This window comes from Lepisosteus oculatus, chromosome 5 (assembly GCF_040954835.1).
Source record: "Lepisosteus oculatus isolate fLepOcu1 chromosome 5, fLepOcu1.hap2, whole genome shotgun sequence".
NCBI lineage: Eukaryota > Metazoa > Chordata > Actinopteri > Semionotiformes > Lepisosteidae > Lepisosteus > Lepisosteus oculatus.
Genome location: NC_090700.1, coordinates 11,990,296 through 12,012,213, shown reverse-complemented (window position 1 = coordinate 12,012,213; position 21,918 = coordinate 11,990,296). Strand labels below are relative to the sequence as shown.

Here is a 21,918-nt window from a genome sequence, read left to right as displayed (position 1 = left end):
TTTTTTAAAGTTGTTTTATTTACAATAAAACTGTAGTATAATCCTTCCATTTATCTGAATTGAAAATGTTCTTTAATCAATATAAGAACTCTTAAAACAACCAAAATGATTTAAAGTTAATTAAAAGTTCTACCGATCATCTGTATTTATGCATTTACTTCAGGCAAGTTTTAAAAGATTTGTAACTTGCTGTAGAAATTGGGCTCTGAATGTGCATGTGTTTCGAGCCAAGTGAGGGTTAGGATGAAAATAAGTGTGGTCTTTATTTATATTTAGGTTGCACTTTAAATGAAAACATTAAGACAGTTACTGGTAGGGATAATACAATGTAACAGACACCTATATCCAGAAACAAAAATGAAGATTGTTTTAACAAATAAGCACACTGCATGCAAGATATATCTCTAAAATCAAGAAATACTGCAACACTAATCCTAACCCTTGCTCAGTTTCTTCCTCAGCAATGTCCTTCCTCTATAATGTGACGAAGCAAAACGTTTTGCAGCCTTGGGCTGAAAAGGAAATAAAAACTTACCCTTCTGATATGCTATTGCAGATAGATTGCAGGTCTGTGTTGAGGGATTTCATGGTTTTAACCGAGACACTGAAATCACCAGAGAAAGACGTAAAATGGGATCACCTTATCTGTAGGTAAATGCTGTTGGATGCTAAAGAGCGAAAGGTAAAAATACATAAGTCCAGATATAAACAGAAGCAGTTAAGAGGCTTTATTCAAACCAAAACATCAACATACAGTAAGCTTCTCTATCTAGTCTAAGAATGGTGTACCATAAAAGGTAGCAATTTTTTTTCCCCAGTAATCCTGCATTTAAATTCAAGGAAGCCCTGCTTTCTCCAAGTCCAATACAATCCTTACATTATTAAGCAGAAGTGATACAGAACTGTTTGAGGTCGTTTTACTTTATAGGAATACAGATGCCCACAGTGAAAAAAGCAAATTAACTGGATGGAGCACATCAGCACAAAATCAGATGAAAGAGGTAAAATTGTTTTTTTCGCTAAAGTTTTTAAAACCGGAGTCCTTTTAGTTTTGGTAACTGCCAATTATTTTTGCATTTTTAAGCTCTCTAAATTTTGTAATTCTTCTACAGCCCCTGAAGAAGCTCAAGAAGAAGATGATATTTGACATGCAATCAATCTACATAGTAACCAGCCAAGAGATATTTTTCTGAGCTCGACAGAATCCTATAGGAAACATTAACAGCAATCAGAGGAGTGGTGACATACTGAAACTCATGCTGAGGCTGCACCTCAGAGGCCCTCATGCCTTTGACTTCGTTTGAGTTGTGAAATAAATTAAACACATGGCAGGCAGGTCATTTGTAGCATGTATAGTGTTGACTCTCTGAATAAATAACTTCAAGACATACCGAAGTCATCCAAGGCAATACAGGGAGATATTATTGACAGAGGATGCAGATGGATATTGGCATTCATTTCCCCTTTACATTTCACATTAATTAAGCCAACGAGGCAAACCAGACTGAGCATTGCCTGAGACCGAGGCATGAACTGTCAGAGCACAGTGCTCTCTTTGCACTCGACAGCATAGTAATTTCCTGCATCTCAAGATAGATAAATTACACCTGAAAAAATAGAGCAGTAAGTTAAATGTCTGTTGCCCTGCCATGGACTGACGCACTGTCCAGCATGTATCCTTGTGTCCATTGCTTGGCCAGGCTAGACTCTGGCCCCCCGTGACCCAGTACTGGATAAAGAGGTTAGAAAATGGATGGACGGTAAATGTTTGCAATTAGAAAAAAAAGTTTCTTAATGCTGAGTTTACAACCATTTACTGATAGCGGCATTTTTAAATGAACTTTTAAAATAAATTATTTCAAATGTCCTACAGTTGGTTCAGCCTCTTAATGTGAGTTGCTACTGATCTCTCTTTCTCCTTCAAAATGCAACTTTTAGCCACAATGTTAATACGAATACAAGAACAACTGAACAGTTTTTTCTCATTTGTAACTTATCTGACTTTTTTGGTTGCGAGTTAAAATGATTCAAGCAGTTTGTGGTGTGAAAAAAAAGACGTCAACATACTACATGCGCCAAGTATTAAAAAGGCTACTTTATGCAAATTGCACCAAAACATATCCCAAGACATGAGAAATTTTAAACAGCTACTCTGTGATTTAAATATAAATGGTAAAACAACAAAGAATACATTTAGATTACTGTCCAGTATTTCTATGTGATGCTGCAAAGAAATACCCAACAGAAAAAAAACCCAATAAGAGACCATTAGAAAAGCAAGAAAAACATCAGAATGGAAGAAATCACTATTCGTCAACAAAATGGGTTTTAGCAGGCTTCTGGCTCCTAAGCACACTTTAGATAATTCAGGGCTGGTAGCATTCATTTTGCTGCTTCATGGTAATTTTGAATCCTCTGACTTTTATCCTATTACAATATTTATGCTAATATGCACATATGCTCAAATACAAAGTGTAAACAAAACAGTAGAACTGCTTCCCTATATGGCCACAAAAGCTTAAATAAACTGGGATCCATCATGATGTAGCATGAAGGAAAGCTTTCAAACATAAAACCGATCCTTTGAGATTCAGAGTTTTGAAGAAAGTTGGAAATAAGCAACTCTTAAATTCACACAACAACCTTTGTACCTTTTAATTTCCACCTACTATTTTAATAGAGACATCATACACATGCAATATTCTAGACCTTTTACTTACACATTAAAACCATGCAGCAGAACCAAACGAACCAGAATGCTTAACCAAGACTGAAGAGCTCATTTTCTAAAGTTAGCCAATCGCCGATGTTTGAAAGAGGTCATTCTTTTGTGATAAAATCCGGAAAAACAAAAACAACAACAAGGGAGATGCTAAGAGTTACTAAGAGTAAATGTAACAGAAAGGATGTCTCACAATGAGACAGCAGCATTCAAATCTTAATTCGGAACTAGGAGCATTACAATAACCTGAGCTTTCAGTTGTTCCTGAAAAGGTCAAAATAGTAACTAACAGAAAGTGAATCATATACACACACAGGAAAAGTACATAGTTTATGTACTGATTTTGGCACACAGATCCAATGTGAAATAAGAAGAGTTTTTGGTTGTCTTGTAATGACTACAAATCTGTACAGTTTTAAAAAAGGCCAATGATATGGATTCATGTCTTATCATGTTTGCTATTCAATAAGTCAATAACCATTATCTAATTTCTGTTCACCTGAAAGAAGCCAAACCAAATAGTACATTCTTTGCAAACATATCTACAAATAAAAATATCTACAAATTGAAAAAAAGCAGCACTTTATAGTACAAAAATAAATTTACAACTTTAAAGAATAAAAATAAAGATTTTTTTTAAGAACAATCTACAAATTTCAGTAACATCAACTGGAGTTTACATACTAAATTAATTTTGTAAAACTGCAGTCATTCAGTAGCATTTCAAGTATACAGAACACATCCGTTTTCATCTTGTTTAGATAAGGTCATTCAATCTGGAGTTTGACAGGTGTAACATACTATAGCATGTCTTCAGTCCCTAACACCACAGTTATGAATGAATTCCAGTTACATTTACATGTACCTTCTGCCAAGATAAAGATGAGCTTTTCAAGACAAAGTCTTCATAAGAAACTACAGATGAGCCTTTACATTTTGTTTCAGGACAGCCTTCTTGTTCTCAGTCTCTTAAATATAATTCAGTTGTAAAAAGTAACAGACTCTTGATAAAACTGGTATACTTGCTTAAAAAAAAAAAGAGACTACACAACCTTGCCCACAGCAGCAAGCATTGAGATTTCATATGCAGAAATGCACTCAAGTTTTAACAGTTAGGGCTCTTCTGTGATTTGTATATTTGTATCCAATGTTGAGCTGAACAAACTCAGATTATTATTAGTAACATTTGGCTTTTAAAGTGGCAAAGCATTAAGTCGGACTGAAAATAAAACTTTTAAAATAAATATGAAAATCACATCATGACGTTCTTCCATATTTAATTTTGTAAACCTGGTATGAGGTATGTGATATCGACGGATTGAGCAATGTTCTCCCAGAGAACATGTTGCGCCAGACATACCCTCAAAAGCACAAGGTCAGCTTCAAACCGAAGATGGTAAGAAAAACAAAAACAAAGATCCAGTCACAATGATGGACGACTTTTTTTAACATTAACGTTTAGGACCAAAAGCAAAAGTGTGTTGCATATCGTGTTGTCAGTTGTACCAAAACAATCTTATTTTCAGAGTCCCAGTCCTAGAGTTTTAGACCAGCCAGTGTGAGCTGATTTGGGAAGAGAGCTCCCTTCATTCTGGTCACAAATTCTAACTTCAGCAAACCAAAGTGGAGTCAAGCATTCTCTGCCGTACAGATGTGTCCTCATTGTTTCCGTCTGCCAGTGATAAATCTGAAAAAAATAGAAGAAACACTATTCATTATGACTCAGATCTCCCAATAATGCCTCATTTAATCTTATTTTAGATCTTTTGCATAGACAGGGAGAGAGAGTTCCATATCTGCATTACCACAGCTTCTTAAACTAGAAACAGAAGGAAATGCTTCTTGAATTTCCAGGCATGTGAGCTACAAAAGCACAGGTTAAATTAAATTAAGCACAAAATGAGGAAGAAAAGAGCAAAATACAGTAAGACAAAATGACCTTTTTTAAATAGGTGTTTTGTTTTTTTGTAAGTTAAACAATCTTATTCAGAATAATTTACTGATCCAGGTTTCAGGGTTTTCATCATTCCTAATTTTTAATTCCACTAGTCTGAGCCATTCTTGCCAAACAAAAAAAAAACAGCTCTTCCCCTGGCAATGAAAACTGGACATGTTTAACCGTGTTAATTATGACATTGAAATGGGTTTATCAATGACTACAGACACTCCTTTAAATAGTCCTTTAGCAATAGAATCATATCTAAAATATTTACATATTGTAAATATGTCCATAGTTTGAATCGGAAACACAATTTCAAATAACATAGTTCCTATAGTGTCCACTACTAAATCTTAATTTACAGTACGTCTGCTATTTCTCAAATCAGATTAAGCTCAAATCAAATTGAATGTGCACAAGGAAGGCGTTAAAATCTGGAAAAGCTGCAGATACATTTTCAATCAATAAAAGGTTTCCAGAGAGGCATTTTTTTTTTTGGCTTTGGATTTTAAAATGAATCTCGATTTTGTGTGCTTCGTTTTACACTGCTGGCAGCTTTGTGCATTCAGCATGGAAAAACAGAATGGTTCTTTTTCTCTTAAAGAGAGCCATTAAGGGATGTCTCCACAATGCCGGGGCTTATAGTTTCTCGTCTCCTCTTCACTGTGGATGGGGACTTCTCAAGAGAGGCTCTTGATGGCTTGGAAAGCAAGTGAATTAGCCATCTGTGTCTGCTCGTACTGTCAAAAACCACCTATTACAGTGATTAACTGCAAGCCTGGTCAAGTGAACTCCATTAACTGTGAAAGAAGCTTGGCGGAGACAGGAGAAAGTAAAGTCAGTTTGTTAATAAATGCTTGAGGACCTCATGACAGCAGTTATGAATACAGCAGAGTGACAGACTGCATGTCTCCTCATTGGCTTCCACTGCTTCATATTTTTGCTGGTCACATTCTGAATACTGTTGTACATGAAGTCAACAGCAGAAAAAGTGTTGATAGGTTTCTATACTTTATGTCTGGTACGTAAATAAGTGGGGGGTGGGGGTGGGGTGGGAAGAGTTCAACTTTAGAAATACAAAAAGGTGAAAAAAATAAGCATTTGCTTTCAGAAAATGCATTCTAATCTGCTTTAAACACCAATTTGTGTGGCTTGTATTTTAGCTGTCTAGAGTACAGAACATTTATTTCATTAGTCTACAGAGATTTTCAATTAATGCATAGGTAACACGAAAACTGATTTAATAAAAATGCACTAAGGTTGCAGCTGTACATAAGGACTTCTTCCTGGTTATGACTAAAACACAATAATGAATGACTTTGTCACTTTCGGCCTAGTGTCAAAACAGTGCATCACCAGACAAAACCAATACGAATAATAATAATCTAGAGCTGCAGGCGGTTGAGGGCTTCCAATATGGTACACTGTCAAAAAAATACAACAGTAAATCAACAAGGCAGTATGAGTGTAAGGATGTGTATGTTAGTAGCAAAAAAAGAATGACTGGAGGGACAGTTACCATGTTTGGTTTTAATTATCTAAACACATTTTGAACAGGAGCATTTTAAATTGGTGCCCATGCTGATAACTGAATGTTGACTTTTTGATATCTAAATTCATCATAAAATATGTGAAGCCTAGCTACAGCAGCAGGTGGGGATGGTTCCGATATTTACCAACTTTCAAATGAATTGGTTCACAGTTTCTGAAGAAGAGGCTGAGAAGGTTTTTGAAAATGCTGCTTAGCTCCAGTATTATTGTACGTATCAGTCGCAAGGGCCAGGGATACTACCTGCCAATTCTGAAGGTTATAAGCAGCAAAGTGTCTGATTACAAGCAAGGACACAAGGGCACAGATCAGCGGTTTATTCTGGAGCAACATGCTAGCATTATTTATCTGCATGTTCTTGATGATACCTGATGATACCAAGTTCACACTCAACTGGCTCTGCAGCAAGTCTTAGCATTTTACTTTTCAAGGAAGATGCCTGGCATATTAGGGAGTTAAGTATCTAAACCAGTTCTGAATAAAGACATGTTGAAATTTGAGAACAAAATGATGACAAGGCAGCCATATTTTTTACGTAGGAACACTACTTCAGCGTTAATACATTAACGCAAGGTCAATAATTTATTTACTGCAATTGGTTTAGATATTATTTCTGACATTTTACACTCTTTCCTTACCTTGTAGTGGTACGTGATCATTTTCAGGCTCTGCCCCTGCCACTCTGTTGTTGCTTTGGTTCTGCAGTATTTTCCCGTCTACAGCATCGGTCTTGACTTGCCCCAGGTTAGTTAGGAGACACATGAGGTCAAAGGGCTCCTCGCCATTGTTCTGCAAGTGTTCTAGAACCTTCAGGCGCTTGTAGGACTTGAGCTCACTGAGGTTTTCATCCAGAAAGAGCAGATACAGGCTGAGGTCATTGTAAAACCCAGAGGTGATACTGAAGGTTTCAAATGTGGGTAAGATCTGGTAGACCTTAAGGAAGTCAGCCTTCTTCCACAGTGGAGCCAGAGTAGTATAAATAATTGCAGGCGCCAGTAGGATGTATACTATCAAGTTAATATAGCTAAGCAGCTGGAAAATGCCAACTGCGATAAGCTTGCACTGAAGGAATTTAGGAATAACAGTGTCATTTTTCAAGACTCCTGTGCGAATGTTGCATTTAAACTCATCCGTGATAGAGGCCAGGTTGATGTAGTATCCCAGGTAGATGCAAGCAAATAAAACATTAACAAAAGTCAAGATTCGGCAGATGAGATACTTTATAATTAGGCCCTTGGAAGCCGCCTTCGTCTTGAGGTACTGTTCCACTAATGGGTACTTCAAACACCCTTCGTTTCGATCCAAGGAGCTGTGAGTCACAGGGAACAGGAATTAGCAACAGTACCTGAAGTGTTCAGATGCTCGGTTTCCTTACAGAAGCAAAGCCACTGCGAGACATTTTCTATTTGCCCATTTATTTATATTCTTAATCTCTTTATTAGCATGATGGAAACATTAATCTATTACGAATCAACTAAAATTTTATCCATGTATGTGTCATAGGTGTGCTGAATGCAATTTAATTTCCGAACTTCCCAAGACAGACAGGGGATTTTAGTGCCCTGGTAAATATGCAATGAACCGTCGATTTGCTATATTTTGTAACTTATTCTATGGCTTGTCATTCTTTTCTTGGGGAAAGCTGTCTGCCACAGCAGGCCACAAGTGCCAGCTGCCCTTACAGTGTGCCTGTGCTATGTGGGTGTGTTAAAGCAGGAGCTTTGCAGTCACAAAGCAAAACAGAGTTGAGACTATTTTGCCGTACTGACCAGAAAGGCTTAATTTTAATTGTTCCAGTTTCTACTACCACTAAATTCCAATATATGCAACTTGGTTCTGTCTCAACAACAAATATTTTACTTCTTTTTCATTCTGCGAAGCCTTCCTTTCGTAACCCATAATCTAATGAACAGCTGCCATCTTGTGGTTATAGTTTGGGTGTAAACTCAGACGGAAGCCCGATATCAACACGGAGTCCTTAGGAAACAGCACAAACTGCAAAATCTTAAGAGCAGAGATTTTTGAACTCTAAAACCCAGCTGGAACCACCTATTACCTGTTGATATTGGGGGAAAAAAAGCCATAGACTATTCTAAATTCTAAACACGAGCTCTCCATGGAAAAAGAGTAAAGATGAAGGATGTTGAGCATCATCCTTCACAAGTGGCTCTCTGTACTTAAATGTGGGCACATTGCAGTCGGACAGCTAACTGCGTCACCTGCATGCGTCTCCTGGAAGGCTGGAGTCCACGACTCCGCTGGTCACCAGGTTCTTGGCCAGCTTGATGGCGCGGTTGTAGGAGCGGTCCAGCTCCTCCATGATGAAGTTGAGGTCAGAGAAGAGGTGGGGTGTTGCCGTGAATCTCCAGAAGAGGGACGGGACATACATCAGGATAGCCACCAGCAGGAGAACATAGGGAAAGAACTGCCCAGACGCACCAAGAGAGAGGAAGAGATGTACAGGACGGTCTCAGTGTCTTCAAGACCATCCCAGGTAATAAATATCTGCATTTATTACCTGGGGTGTTTTTGACAAGACTGAGACAAAAACATGGTGGCAAGCTGACTAAAATTAATGCAATCACCAGGACCAAGAGTACAACTCAGCCTTGACAAGACACCAAAGCAAGGTCAAACCAAGTTTTATCCAACAAGCATTCATTACATCTCTTTTCTCATCTGAAAATACGCTGCACCAAAGTGGAACTTATTGATATTAAAAAGAAAAACATTTGGTATACTAAAGGGAAGGACTGCACTGATCCTGAACCTCTGGGGTGACAGAATTCTGCCGGCACAAGCAGACAAATCTCGTCAGAAACCACCATGCGCTTTTTTTCTGACAGGAAACAGAATGCAATTCTGCCAGCAGCCATATCACCCTGCAACTCACAACTGGCAACCCACTGAAGCTAAGCAGGTGTGAGCCTGGTCAGTACCTGGATGGGAGACCTCCTGGGAAAAACTAAGGTTGCTGCTGGAAGAGGTGTTAGTGGGGCCAGCAGGGGGGGCTCACCCTGTGGTCCACGTGGGTCCTAATGCCCCAGTATAGTTATGGGGACACTATACTGTAAAAAGGTGCCGTCCTTCGGATGAGACGTAAAACCGAGGTCCTGACTCTCTGTGGTCGTTAAAAATCCCAGGGCGTTTCTCGAAAAGAGTAGGGGTGTAACCCCGGCGTCCTGGCCAAATTTCCCATTGGCCTTAACCAATCATGGCCTCCTAATAATCCCATCTATGAATTGGCTTCATTACTCTCTGCTCTCCTCCCCACTAATAGCTGATGTGTGGTGAGCGTTCTGGCGCACTATGGCTGCCGTCGCATCATCCAGGTGGATGCTGCACATTGGTGGTGGTGGAGGGGAGACCCCATTACCTGTAAAGCGCTTTGAGTGGAGTGTCCAGAAAAGCGCTATATAAGTGTAAGCAATTATTATTATTATTATTTAAAAAAACAAATGAACAAATACGATTTTAAGTTTAAAAGTACTTATGTGATTAAAAGTAAAGCACTCTTCTGCCACCTTCTGATGCCAAAAGGTATGACATTACATCTAAAAACATTAGTATCAACATTAAAAAGGTTTCTGTGTAAAATTGTAGGCAGACAAAGTTCATTTTAGTTTCACAGTGCGTTTCTAGCTTAAGGAGTTTCTGCGAGAGGGGTGACTGACAATCTCTAGCATTGTGCCGAAAGCATTAATGAAGGCACCACCGTGCCAAGCTTCAGAGCAGGCCCTTTGTCCATGTTTGATCCCCAGATTTTGCTGTCAGCTCGAGGCTCTGTTAATGAGCTGTGTTTTGGGCAGAATCTAAGCTACCAGGGATTTCTCAAGAGCCTTTCTCAGTCTTCCTATAAAAAGGCAGCCAGGAGCAGCTCTGAAGCATAAAAAACAAACAAATAAATCATTTTAAATGGTGAAAATCACCAAAATCCAGAGGGTGTGTTTGACAGAAAAAGTTTCAAAACAAGCATGAACTAACAGTAAGAGCTACATTAGTGTAGCAGAATAGTCCAGTTTTAATCCAATCTTTGACCCATCTGTCACTCTCGAATTCCAGACTTGCAGAGTTTTTGCCCTTCTTGCCAATGAAGTAACTGATAACAGGATGAGCTCTGCAGGCTGAAAATGGTAAAGCTGTTACATTTTGATTGAACCTAGATATAATTCCTTTTCTAACACTTCACTCTTTGAAGTAATACTTTTTAAATACAAAAATAAAGATTGGAAATTTCATACAAAATTAGAATCTCTCTCATAGCTGTTAATAATATATTATCACAAAACAAACAGAAAGAAACATGTATAGGCTAACAGGAACAAGTATTTTTTGTTAACTTTGCTTCCTTTAAAACACGATTCAGAAAACAAGACAGAATGTAAACATTCATTCAAAGCCTTGTGAACAGACTAAGAAAAAAATACTGTATTACAATACAGCACATAAAAACAGATCAAAACAAAGAGCAAGAAGATACGTTAACAAGGGAGCAACGTTTCACATGAGAACAATGAACAATTATAGAGGTACAAAAAGGTCAAACCACATTTGTCTGTGGGCTTTATTAGAATTATAAGCAGCAGCAAGAGAAGAGCTTGTAATGATGTATTCAGGTACTCCTCATAAAAAATGACTTAATTTCAGGAGTGTTGTCTTTAAAGGACCATATGGGCCAAATTCTTTGAAACCTTTCTTTCTGAAATGTCTTTATTCTAGGACGTTTTTACTTTGGAGCAGGAAATGGTTAACAGCCATACTTTACATGCATTTCATTCTTGTGTAAAAAATTGGAAAACATTTGGAAGCAGAGAGAAAGCAGAAAGACACCTGCAAGGAGGAACTTTACCATGCTGGGTTAAAAGCTAAATTCACCCCATTCATATGTTCATGTGTAGCACATTTACTGTACATAAGAAAAGTTTAATTCCTCATTAGCATACAATTGCAAGTTGAACACATCTGGGAAAGGCAGGTGATAAGCTTAATTTACAAATTGTAATAATCACTACAAAAAAATGCCCCTATCAATATAAAATGTGATTATTAGATTTATTTTATAAAACATCAAAATTTTACATTTATTGTATATTTTCCCCCAATCGGCTGCACTATTAAATCCTCTTGCTTTTTTCATCACACAAAAATGAGCCAGATCTCAACAGTGTTTGATGATCATCAGTAGATTTGTGATGGGTCTCTAGGAAAAGCAATTTGTATTTATTTTTTAAATGGAAAGCAGGAGCCAAGAACACATAACATCCAGCCTTAATATATATACAGAAGAAAGAAGCGATTTTAAAGCCCTACAATCATGCAAGAGCGGGCTCCCATATTTTCAACGTTTTACACAAAGAAGAATCTGACAATAAAAACAGATATTGAGAGGGGCAGAGGCTTATTGCTATACAACAGATATTGAGAGGGGCAGAGGCTTATTTCTATACTGCATATTTCGCTGCTAGGACAACAACAAAAAAGGTCCTTTACCCCAAGTTTACAATAAAATTGAAACCACATTTGTCAGACCACCAAAAATCAATCCCCTCACACATATAAGTGATACACAATGTTTTATTATATGATATTGATGCGTTTTGTTATGATATGTCTCAAAACACATCCCACAGCCCCAGCATAGTTAAATAAAAATAGCGACTGGTTTATATTTGAAAAGGCAACAAGATATTCATTTAATTCCTTAAATAAAACAATGTATGGCTTTGAGGAGTTAACTATGTACACTCTGTAAAAAATAAATGCCAAACATTCTGCTGTTAAGTGGCGATTACAACTTGAAAAGCAGGATTCTTCTCAAGCTCAGTTACTTTGTGCAGGATGCTACTAAAATACATCCAAAGGCTGGCATCGATACCGAGAGCAGAAAACCTCCCAGAATTTTCTATCTATATCGTATTATAAATCAATGTTAGGGTCTCACATGACAGATCTTTTGTACAGACAAAAAAAATACTATAATCTTCTGCTACTGTCAACTTTCTGGGAAATGTATTTTAAAACTTCCAAGTAATTTCACAGGATACCACATTTTTCTGCATTTTTTAATGGACTTTATTTTAAGACTTCCAAGCGATAACACAGGATACCACTTTTGTTGTGCATTTTTTTTAAAAAACAAGCCCGTTTAATCTGCACTTTGGGAATGTGTGTGCCGTTCGCAAATTTTTCAGCAGAAAACAAATAAGATTCCCTGATGTCCTAACCAGCATTTTTTAAAGATACCTTCTCTTCCAACCTGTGCTTATGTTTCATAAAACACTTTCTAATGATGTTAACAGTTTTCCTTACATATCTACTAAGGGGGCATTTAACTTTGTGAGTACAAATTTACTTTAACCTGTTATAGGATTTTATTTGCTTTTGTAAGCGTTCAGAATTTTTTTTTGTGAATCAGGCTGTTAATGCTTAGAAAGCACTCTGAACGTGTGTGCCACCATTATCTTTGATTATCTTCATCAGTATCTTTTTATACTGTATGCACCACTCCCACAACACTGGCAAATGAACCGGAGTAACAGGAGCTGCTCTGAAGTGTAATCTTCGGCGCCTGACAGCTGCAACATAATTTGGGACTAAATTTAGTTTTACACCAGACAAGTACACTTGCTGTACTTGAACAAACCATGTTGCCAAAACAACAGCAGTCCTGCGGTACTGTGCCATTCTATTGTGCATGCTAGGGAGGGCAGATTGCAAACCTTACCTTGTGTAGCCAGAGGGGCAACAGACCAGCATCACTGTGTGATAAGTGCTGCTGCTGTACAGCAGCCCAGCAGAACGAGTCCACGTAGGCAGCCTGACGCCAGGAGAAATTGGTTGGGGAAAAACAGCTGATCTGGGTACCTGGGGGAGACAGTGGAGCCAGAAAACAAGGGATCAGTAAGCACATAACAGCTGGAAAAGCACAGAAGGTCTATTAGCAACTGAAAGATTTCCAAGACATAGCAGGGAAAAAAATCTTAAACATAAAAAAGTAAAAAGAATTAAAAAAGATGTCCTGCTATTCCTGTGTGATATACTGTAGTGCACAGTGAGAGTATGGAAAGACATTTTTCATATAAGAGCCTCCTGGACTCTTTCATTCATTCAGTTTTAATAGCAGACCATGGATCTTAGTGTCTCCAAAGCCCTCCTGGTATTTTTGGGATACCAAAAAAAACAAGCTGGGTCTAATTTCAGAGACTCATAAAGAACATGATGGCTCCCTACCAATCTTATAATCGGGATATATTCTCATTCAAGCTGGACTCCAACACTAATAGAAGAGCCTGTGAAATTATGAAAAATATATTTTGCGTTACTGTTCATAGACATTCTTTTTCCTTCAGCTTAGGATCCAGGTAGGTGTTACTGTTTGGCTATTACAATAACACTGTCCCAAAACTCCTTCGCAGGAATTACTTTTTAAAACAAACTTTACATCAGAGATGAACCCTCGGATTCCCTATTCCAACATGATTTATGTTGCAAGTATATTAACAGTTAAGTATATCTATTAGGGCAGAATGATACGTTTTACTTCTAGGTTACCATCATGTGAGGAACCTGATTTTTTTAAAAACATGTTTAACTGGAAAAATTTGAATGTGAGACAGTTTCAAAGACAATGTAAACACCAATGGCATACAAATGTGAACTCAATGAAAAGTTTCAAAAATCCAAATTATTTGACCAGAAGTTATTTTCTTGTAGCTCTCTTCCTTCTAACTATGCTAGAAGATGGGTGTGACTGAATATTCTCATTACAGATTGCCTGAACAGCTTTGGATAATAAATTAACGTCACTAAGAAGTTCTAGTTGCAAGAATTTTTATATACAGTAAAATAAGCAAAATTAGTCGCGACTAATTAGTCGCAGATGTGGACACAGACTGAGAAAGTTCCTCCGTGCTTTCTGTTGACTCTAAACAAAGATATTTTTAAATCACCATTCTCACTGCTGTAGATTCTGAGAAGGGGCCTGTCACTGTTGTGGAGATCTCAATTCAGAGGCATTTTGACATTTCATGGCCTTTGATCAATTCTAAGTTTTTCGTCCTGATTTCAAGCGAATTAGATTTTTTCTCCAGGGCATCCATTCAAGATTCTGAGAAGATCATGCATTGAACTACACCGTCAAACTTAACTTCACGGTTCCAGACTAAAAACATTCAGTTTCTTTAGTCTGTCTGAGTTTATCATTCTCTTCATGGCCACAAATAAATCTGGTTTCTCATTTTAATGCCTCTAGTACAGAAATTTATCCTTATTGTACCTTGGTAACCATAGCCAAACAAACTTCTTAGCAAGGTTTAACTAATACATTGCCTTTGTACTGATCTTGGCCATACTCCACTAATGACCTCATTTCAATCCAATAATTTACCAACAACTTTTATCTGTATTTTAACAAATGTATCCATGTGCTCATACTACAGTAGATTCCTACAGCTTTAATCTTGAGTACTTTGTGAAATATTTCTGAAAGCAATTTCTCAGCAGGGTCAGTGTCAAACTGATGTCAATGCGGTTGTTTATAGACTGAAAGCACGCATTTGAATTTAATCAAATTGTCAGGTGTATCCAAAAACATGAAATCAATGATCATTCTGTGTATTTACTGTGTTCATTGTCTTCTTGGCAAGAAAAAATGTTGTAATTTGCAGCTGTATTCCTCAAGTGTGCTGGATTCATTCTAGAGGACTAACAGAAGGTTTTTGTCTTCTGTGTCTCACTCTGTTGCTTGTATAAAACACAAGCTGCATTGTGGTGCCCAGGCACCAAAATCATGATTTCTGATGGTTTATGTATGGCCTTACATCACATGTTACTCCTAGTGACACAAGTGTGTGCATGACTTTGTAAACAACTCTAGACACAAACATCTTTAGTTTTGTTCCACTACAGATTAGGGTGCCTTTATTTCACATGCAAAATCATTTCCTCTTAATTCTGTTCTTAGTATTCACTAAAATTACTTTTTAACAAGAGAGAAATACTAAGTATTGTTTAGCTCTCTTTTTTTTAATTGGATTTTGTTTTCAGTGTTGTTTTTTCCCCAACTTTTAGGCCACTCATCAAAAATAAGACAAAAAATAAAGCAAGGTCTATACCAGAAAAGGCATAGAACTATACAAATTTTAGTGTACTTTTAAGAAACAGACTCTGAACAGAACATACTATACTTTTTATGTACTACATACTATAATTTGTACTTAATGTAGGTAAATTGAGAATATTTAAATCAGGTCTGAAAAATAAAGGTCAGAATAAACACCACAAGACACAAGGGACTCCAGGAACTGGGTTAGAGTCCCTTATCCATGTATAGTTTTATCATAACACAAAATAAACAGGAGCAGAAAATCAGCACATCAAGATTGACCCAAAATATTTACTCCGCTCTTCTGGTTAACAAGATCATGTGCTGCTGTATTCCAGTCAGCATGTAATCTAATAAAATAGATCACTAACTCCTGAGGACAGCAACGTGCCTGCAATTTCCTGGTCAATCAACACAAATACAGGATACCACAGCTAGTCTGATGTGAGATCAGCACTGTGGCCAACCTCAACACAGACTGCCTTAAAACATGCTACACAATTCCCATAGTCTATAACGCGGGTTCACACAAGTCACAAACGTGGATATGAAAACACAGACACTAATATGCTATTATATATAAAATATATTACCCTTTCAAACTCTGTCGTACAGTGTGTGCCACTTCAGAGCACTGCATTGACAGTATAAGATTACTTTATCGTACATATACAATTTCTTGTATTAGGAATTTGTCTTTTCGCATACCCCAACTTGCTCTCCATGAGACACGCAGACAGGGAGAGAAACTTGGGGTCAGAGCACAGGGTCAGCCATTTATACGGTGCCCCTGGAGCAGTTGGTGTAAAGGGCATTGCTCAGGGGCCCAAAGGAGTAGGATTCCTCCGCCAGTCACGGGATACGAACCGGCAACCTTCCAGCCACAGGCATAGATCCTCAGCCACAGAGCCACCACACCGCCCTACAGTATATATATACACATATGCATGCAGGTCACACCTGAATCTTATGCTTCACATTTAAATGTTATGCTTTTGCACTATATTGTTATTTGTATTACATTGATTTATGTACTCTATATATACACAATAATTAAGTGGATTTTACAGACTTGTACACTGTTTTTACTGTCGTCTCAGTGAGGCAGGAAGTTCCATTGTATGCAGACTATTAATTAGACTGATTTTGACACTTCTCATGTTTGTTATGCAACTCCATTTACAAATTTCATCTGTTGTGACAGCTTGTTTCAGCAAAATATAATATGTCTAGCAAGGTCTCCAGTCCTGTTCAGCTCTCTTGCCCATTCACTTGCTTGTACATGGTTTATAATACAGAATACCAAAATATACATACAGTACACTGATCTTCTCCACCAGGGCTTGTCAGCTCCAGGAGGTTATCAGGACCCCCACACTCACTGGCTTTAACCCTTAACTGAACCAATCTGTCTGGTCCCACACCCTGCATACAGGGGTGCACAGCATTTCCAGGGAAAGCCCAGCTCCCTTACGAAATCTCCAGGGGGACAATTCATTTGAGCAAATAGATCGCCCACGTCTTTAGGAGGTGGGAGAAAATCATAACATTTATCAAAAACCCACAAGAAAGACACAAAGAATTCTAAACTCCCTGACAGACAGAAGCTCCTATATGGAAGCAAACCCAGCACCAAATGGAACTACTAAATTTCTTACTGTATATGTTTCTTGAAATTGTCACCTATCTGTACTCTGCTTACAAATTCAAACAAGAACATAGGAAAGAGCTAAAAGTGATGAAAGAGGATAACTAAACTAATAAAATTGTTAATTTAAGGTTTCATCCAGCACAGGCAGAGTGCTGAAGCCCAGAACTGGGGATCACTTATCAAAAGGACAAAAGATAGAATTTGTGAGCTGTGCACTGTCCTACTTTATGAGAGGGAAGTACACACTTGAGAAAAACACAGTAGTTTCTTGATGCTGGCAGAGACATTTCAATTACAAAATAAATCTGATATCCCAAGGATTGAAATCTCTTGTTGTTAGCTCATCTGTGGCATGCACTAATGTTATATCTCACCAGTACATCAAAGAATTTTAAGAAACTGATTTTGTTTATGCTCAAAAAACTATGTACAGTAAAAATTTAAATTCACTTCTGATTGAATGTTAGTAAATTATGTTAGTTCTTTCACAATAAGCAGGAAGAGCAGTGTTCCGAATACAAGTTCTTGTGGCGCTCCAGAAAATCCATCATCCCAAACAAAACAACAGTTCTTTATTCTGTTTTATCGGAATTGCAAATAATAATTAATACAGAGCTTTGTTGTGCCTTAGCCTGATGCATGCTCTTCCTTGGTAAACAAGAGACTGAAACATAAATTTAAATATTTTAGCTATTTCCCTTGAATCCTCTTGAAGTTTCCATTAGTATGCAAACAACATGAAACCTACTTGGGTGCATACATAAACGTTCCCCTCTGTAACAGATCTGCATTAAAACCCACTTTCTGTTTGTCACAGAAGGGCAAACTGCTACAGGTAAAGTATGCAATTGGAAAAGAGATCATACAGTACTTGACTGATCAACTGATCGGTCTTTAACAACAACAAAGGTTATACAACCTATTCCTGGAATTAGATAATTAGGTTAACCTTCTTTTAACCACATGCATATTTAACGCGTAGAAAGGTTTAATATCAAAAGCAGATGTGGGCCTTCAGGCTATGTTCAAAGTGATACCCCCAAATAACATATTCAAATAAATTATGAGAACGTGACTATTTGCATTTGACATGCATGGAATTAATTGAAAACGGTTTCATGCGATTACGCGGACCATCACTCTGTGGCAGAAGTATGGATATTTTGTATTGCTCTGCGTATGCAGTTCATAGATAAAAGCCTTAATGTGTTGCCGTCAACTTCAATTGTTACAATATAGATTCGTCATGTTAACAAACAGTATAAAATGAGACCTGTTAGGACTCCAAAGTCATTAGTAGGAAACTCTAGCTTTGTAAAATTATTCGTGCAGAAATCAAGCTTTAAACTACTTTTCGGAGGTACTACAACAAGAGCCGCTTGGCTTTCTGAAGAAAAACAAATATTAGGGCACACCGACCGCTAAAATTAAATCTTCAGGACAGAGAAGCCATGACATTTCTGTAATTGTTAATGTTAGGCCTACATCTAATCAAGTATATTTACCGTCATGCACTCTATTGAAATAGAGTGTTAAACTGCTATGAATAGAAGCAATAACTATATTTAACATACAAGAACGTACTGCTGTTTGAAGATAGAGGATGACTGGCAAACTTAAATTTTTATCGGCACGATAACAGCTGCTATAGAAGTTACGTTAAAGCCGTTTAAAAGCAGTGATTAAACATAACCTTATTACTTACACTGCTCCGGAAGATTTCCGATTGCGTAAAGAAATAATGAGACGGAGCAAGTGAACTAGCAATAATTGATTAGATTTGTTTACTACTTTTTCTATATTTGATTTTCGATAACCTGACTCATTTAAGCATATACACACGCGCATATGGTTCATATCTTTAACAAGCGATTAGATTGTAAAACTGACGCAGCACATCCAGACAAACTAACCGCAGGAACAATGCCAAGAAAATGGAGCAATGCACATTTGTAATACCATCGTGCGTTTTCACTGCCACTTACCTACTGACACCTCCTGTGCAAACGCCAGTGAAATCAGCAACAAAGGAAGACCAACTGCAATGCAAGTGACCATCTTATCCACAGCAAGTTCCAGTCTCACCCCTTTGTATTTAGATTCCGATGGTTCTTTCAACAAAAAATCCGAAAAAACGTATTCTGAAGCCAAATGTGCAATCGCCATGGTTTTTCGATATGTAGCCGGGTAGGTTTGCTCTGTGTTAAAGATCCCTCCTCACTTGAAACTAAAAATCCCGGCCTGGCAAATAAACAGTCACCGTTCAGAAAACAAGGATTTGTAGGTCTTGAAGTTTCATACAACTCGATCTGAGTTCAAAGTAAGTTTATTTCAACGCGTACTACCACGATAACAGCTAAACACTATTGTTTTACACCCGGCACCCAAGTAAATCATCTTGGTATGTTTATCTCATCCAGTCCAGGACACATTTTCCTCCCTTTTTTATTTCGCGTGCTTCTTGTCTTCCGGGTTGGACTGTTTAAGGTAGTATAGAATTTAGCAAACGTGGTTAAATGTATTACAAAGCTATAGTTCAAAACACTCTCTTGAAATATCACCGGTCAGAGACCTGTCATAAATTAGACTTAAGATATAGTAATAAGGGACACTGTCAAAGTTTTGTAGCTGTATAAATCTATAAATCACGTTCATACGACCTTAAAACTAAAGACGCTACAGAAAGGTGCTTTCCGAAAATTAAACTTGGGAGAGCATGAGCTCCTTTTAAGGTTAGATCATCTTCACATCTGTCAAATACATACTGAAATAATGTCGTGGTCCAATATATAAATATATTTATATAGAAAATTAAAAAAAAATCTTCATTAAATTCCTTATATAACACGTTTCTGGGCACTCCACCCAAGGCTCTTTACAGATAATAGGGGACTCCCCTCCACCACCTAATCCTAGCCCCACCTGGATGATGCAACGGCAGCCAAAGTGCAACAGTACGCTCACCACACAGCTGTCAGTGGGGAGGAGAGTATTAATCCCCCTCTATGAATTGGCTTCATTACTCTGCTCTCCTCCCCACTGATAGCTCATGTGTGGTGAGCGTTCTGGCGCACTATGGCTGCCGTCGCATCATCCAGGTGGGGCTGCACATTGGTGGTGGTGGAGAGGAGTCCCCATTACCTGTAAAGCGCTATGAGTGGAGTGTCCAGAAAAGCGCTATATACTGTAAGTATAAGCAATTATTATTATTATTATTATTATTATTAATAATAAAAGCTGGGAGGAAATTGGGCCAGGACACCGGGGTAACAGCCCTACTCTTTTCTAGAAAAGCCTTGATCACAGAGGGTCAGGACCTCAGTTTTAAATTTCATCCAAACAACGTCGCCTTTTTTACAGTATAGTGTCCCCATCGCTATACTTAGGCATTAGGACCCACACAGACTGTTCCCACTAACACCTCTTCCAGCAGCAAACTTACATTAGCTTTCCCAGGAGGTCTCGCATCCAGGTACTGAGCAGGCTGACAGTTGTCAAATGCAAGTCAAATTAAAAAGCCAAAATATTTTATATTAACTACACACCCTGTTTTCATTTTTTAATACTTTTCTTATTTAGACTTTGTTTTAATTTAGATTGATCAAGTTTATTTTGTTACAGTCCATTGTGAGACAGTATGTAATACTCACCAATACTCTTTGATCATCACTTACTTACGACCACTTCAGAAAAAGAATGATGGATCACAAGAGGCTTAAACGTGAGACTTAATGTTTCATAACTGAGACAGTTTTAATGTATCATCAAAAGACACTGCACCTTTTTCAGGATACATTGATGAGTTCTACAAAATTATTTGTGAACATCTTTATTACTACATTTCAAAGAACCAAACATGAAAATGGCTCATGCTATATACAGTATACTGTAGCAATGTCAAATGCTTGACACTATTTCTGACTTAAATGAGCTACTGTAATTTGTTTACCAAAATTTATGTGTTAATTCATAAGACATTTCTGTTTTAATAATAATAATTAATAATTAATATAGCGCTTTTCTGAACACTCCACTCATAGAGCTTTACAGGTAATGGGGACTCCCCTCCACCACCAATGTGCAGCATCCACCTGGATGATGCGATGGCAGCCATAGTGCGCCAGAACGCTCACCACACATCAGCGATCAGTGGGGAGGAGAGCAGAGTAATGAAGCCAATTCATAGATAGGGATTATTAGGAGGCCATGATTGGTAAGGGCCAATGGGAAATTTGGCCAGGATGCCGGGGTTACACCCCTAATCTTTTCGAGAAACACCTTGGGATTTTTAATGACCACAGAGAGTCAGGACCTTGCTTTTACGTCTAATCCGAAGGACGGCGCCTGTTTACAGTATAGTGTCCCCGTCACTATACTGGGGCATTAGGACCCACACAGACTGCAGGGTGAGCGCCCCCTGCTGGCCCCACTAACACCTCTTCCAGCAGCAACCTAAGTTGTTCCCAGGATGTCTCCCATCCAGGTACAGCTTAGCTTCAGTGGGCTGCTAGTTGTGAGTTGCAGGGTGATATGGCTGCTGAATTTTAAGACTTGTTGGACTGTCCACCTCCAGGTGCATAGCACTAAGTTCCATGGAGGTTAACAATAAAACCACCCTACAATGCACTTATCAGCATCATTGTATCACCCTTCCATTATGTAATTTTAGGGACCCTAAAATACATTTTAAATTTCTGTTATTAATGAACATTAAAAAAATGTTTTCTTTCTTATTGCCAAACACACCAAGACCCTGTTGTTTTCCGTGTCCCATAAACTTTACATCTATTGCATCAATGAGCAGGCAGCCCTCTTGAATACAAAATATCTACATCATCGCTTTAGAAAAAGAAATTGTGACACATTGACAATCCAGAGCTTATTACATTATCAATCATTATCAGGTGGACTATCCAAATCTGAGAAAATGTGTGAAAAAAGCAGACTGTGAGAG

The 21,918-nt window shown here is 37.9% G+C and overlaps 1 protein-coding gene across 1 annotated transcript; it reads right to left on the bottom strand.

Annotated features, from left to right (window-relative positions):
- Positions 1 to 713: 713 nt before the first annotated feature.
- On the bottom strand, positions 714 to 19,430 carry panx1a (pannexin 1a). Its single transcript, XM_006628126.3, has 5 exons — positions 18,950 to 19,430; positions 12,935 to 13,074; positions 8,430 to 8,635; positions 6,849 to 7,519; positions 714 to 4,409 (listed from the first exon to the last, which is right to left on the bottom strand). Exons 1-5 carry the CDS (start codon positions 19,128 to 19,130, stop codon positions 4,333 to 4,335), a joined length of 1,275 nt encoding a protein of 424 aa, XP_006628189.3. The 5' UTR covers positions 19,131 to 19,430; the 3' UTR covers positions 714 to 4,332.
- Positions 19,431 to 21,918: the final 2,488 nt, after the last annotated feature.

Excerpts from the sequence above, each read along its gene's own strand:
- panx1a (XM_006628126.3), bottom strand. The coding sequence starts at position 19,130 with ATGGCGATTGCACATTTGGCTTCAGAATACGTTTTTTCGGATTTTTTG. Across the intron at positions 7,520-8,429 it reads CTTCCAGGAGACGCATGCAG|CTCCTTGGATCGAAACGAAG; the intron begins GTGACGCAGTTA and ends TGTGACTCACAG. Across the intron at positions 4,410-6,848 it reads TGATCACGTACCACTACAAG|ATTTATCACTGGCAGACGGA; the intron begins GTAAGGAAAGAG and ends TATTTTTTTCAG.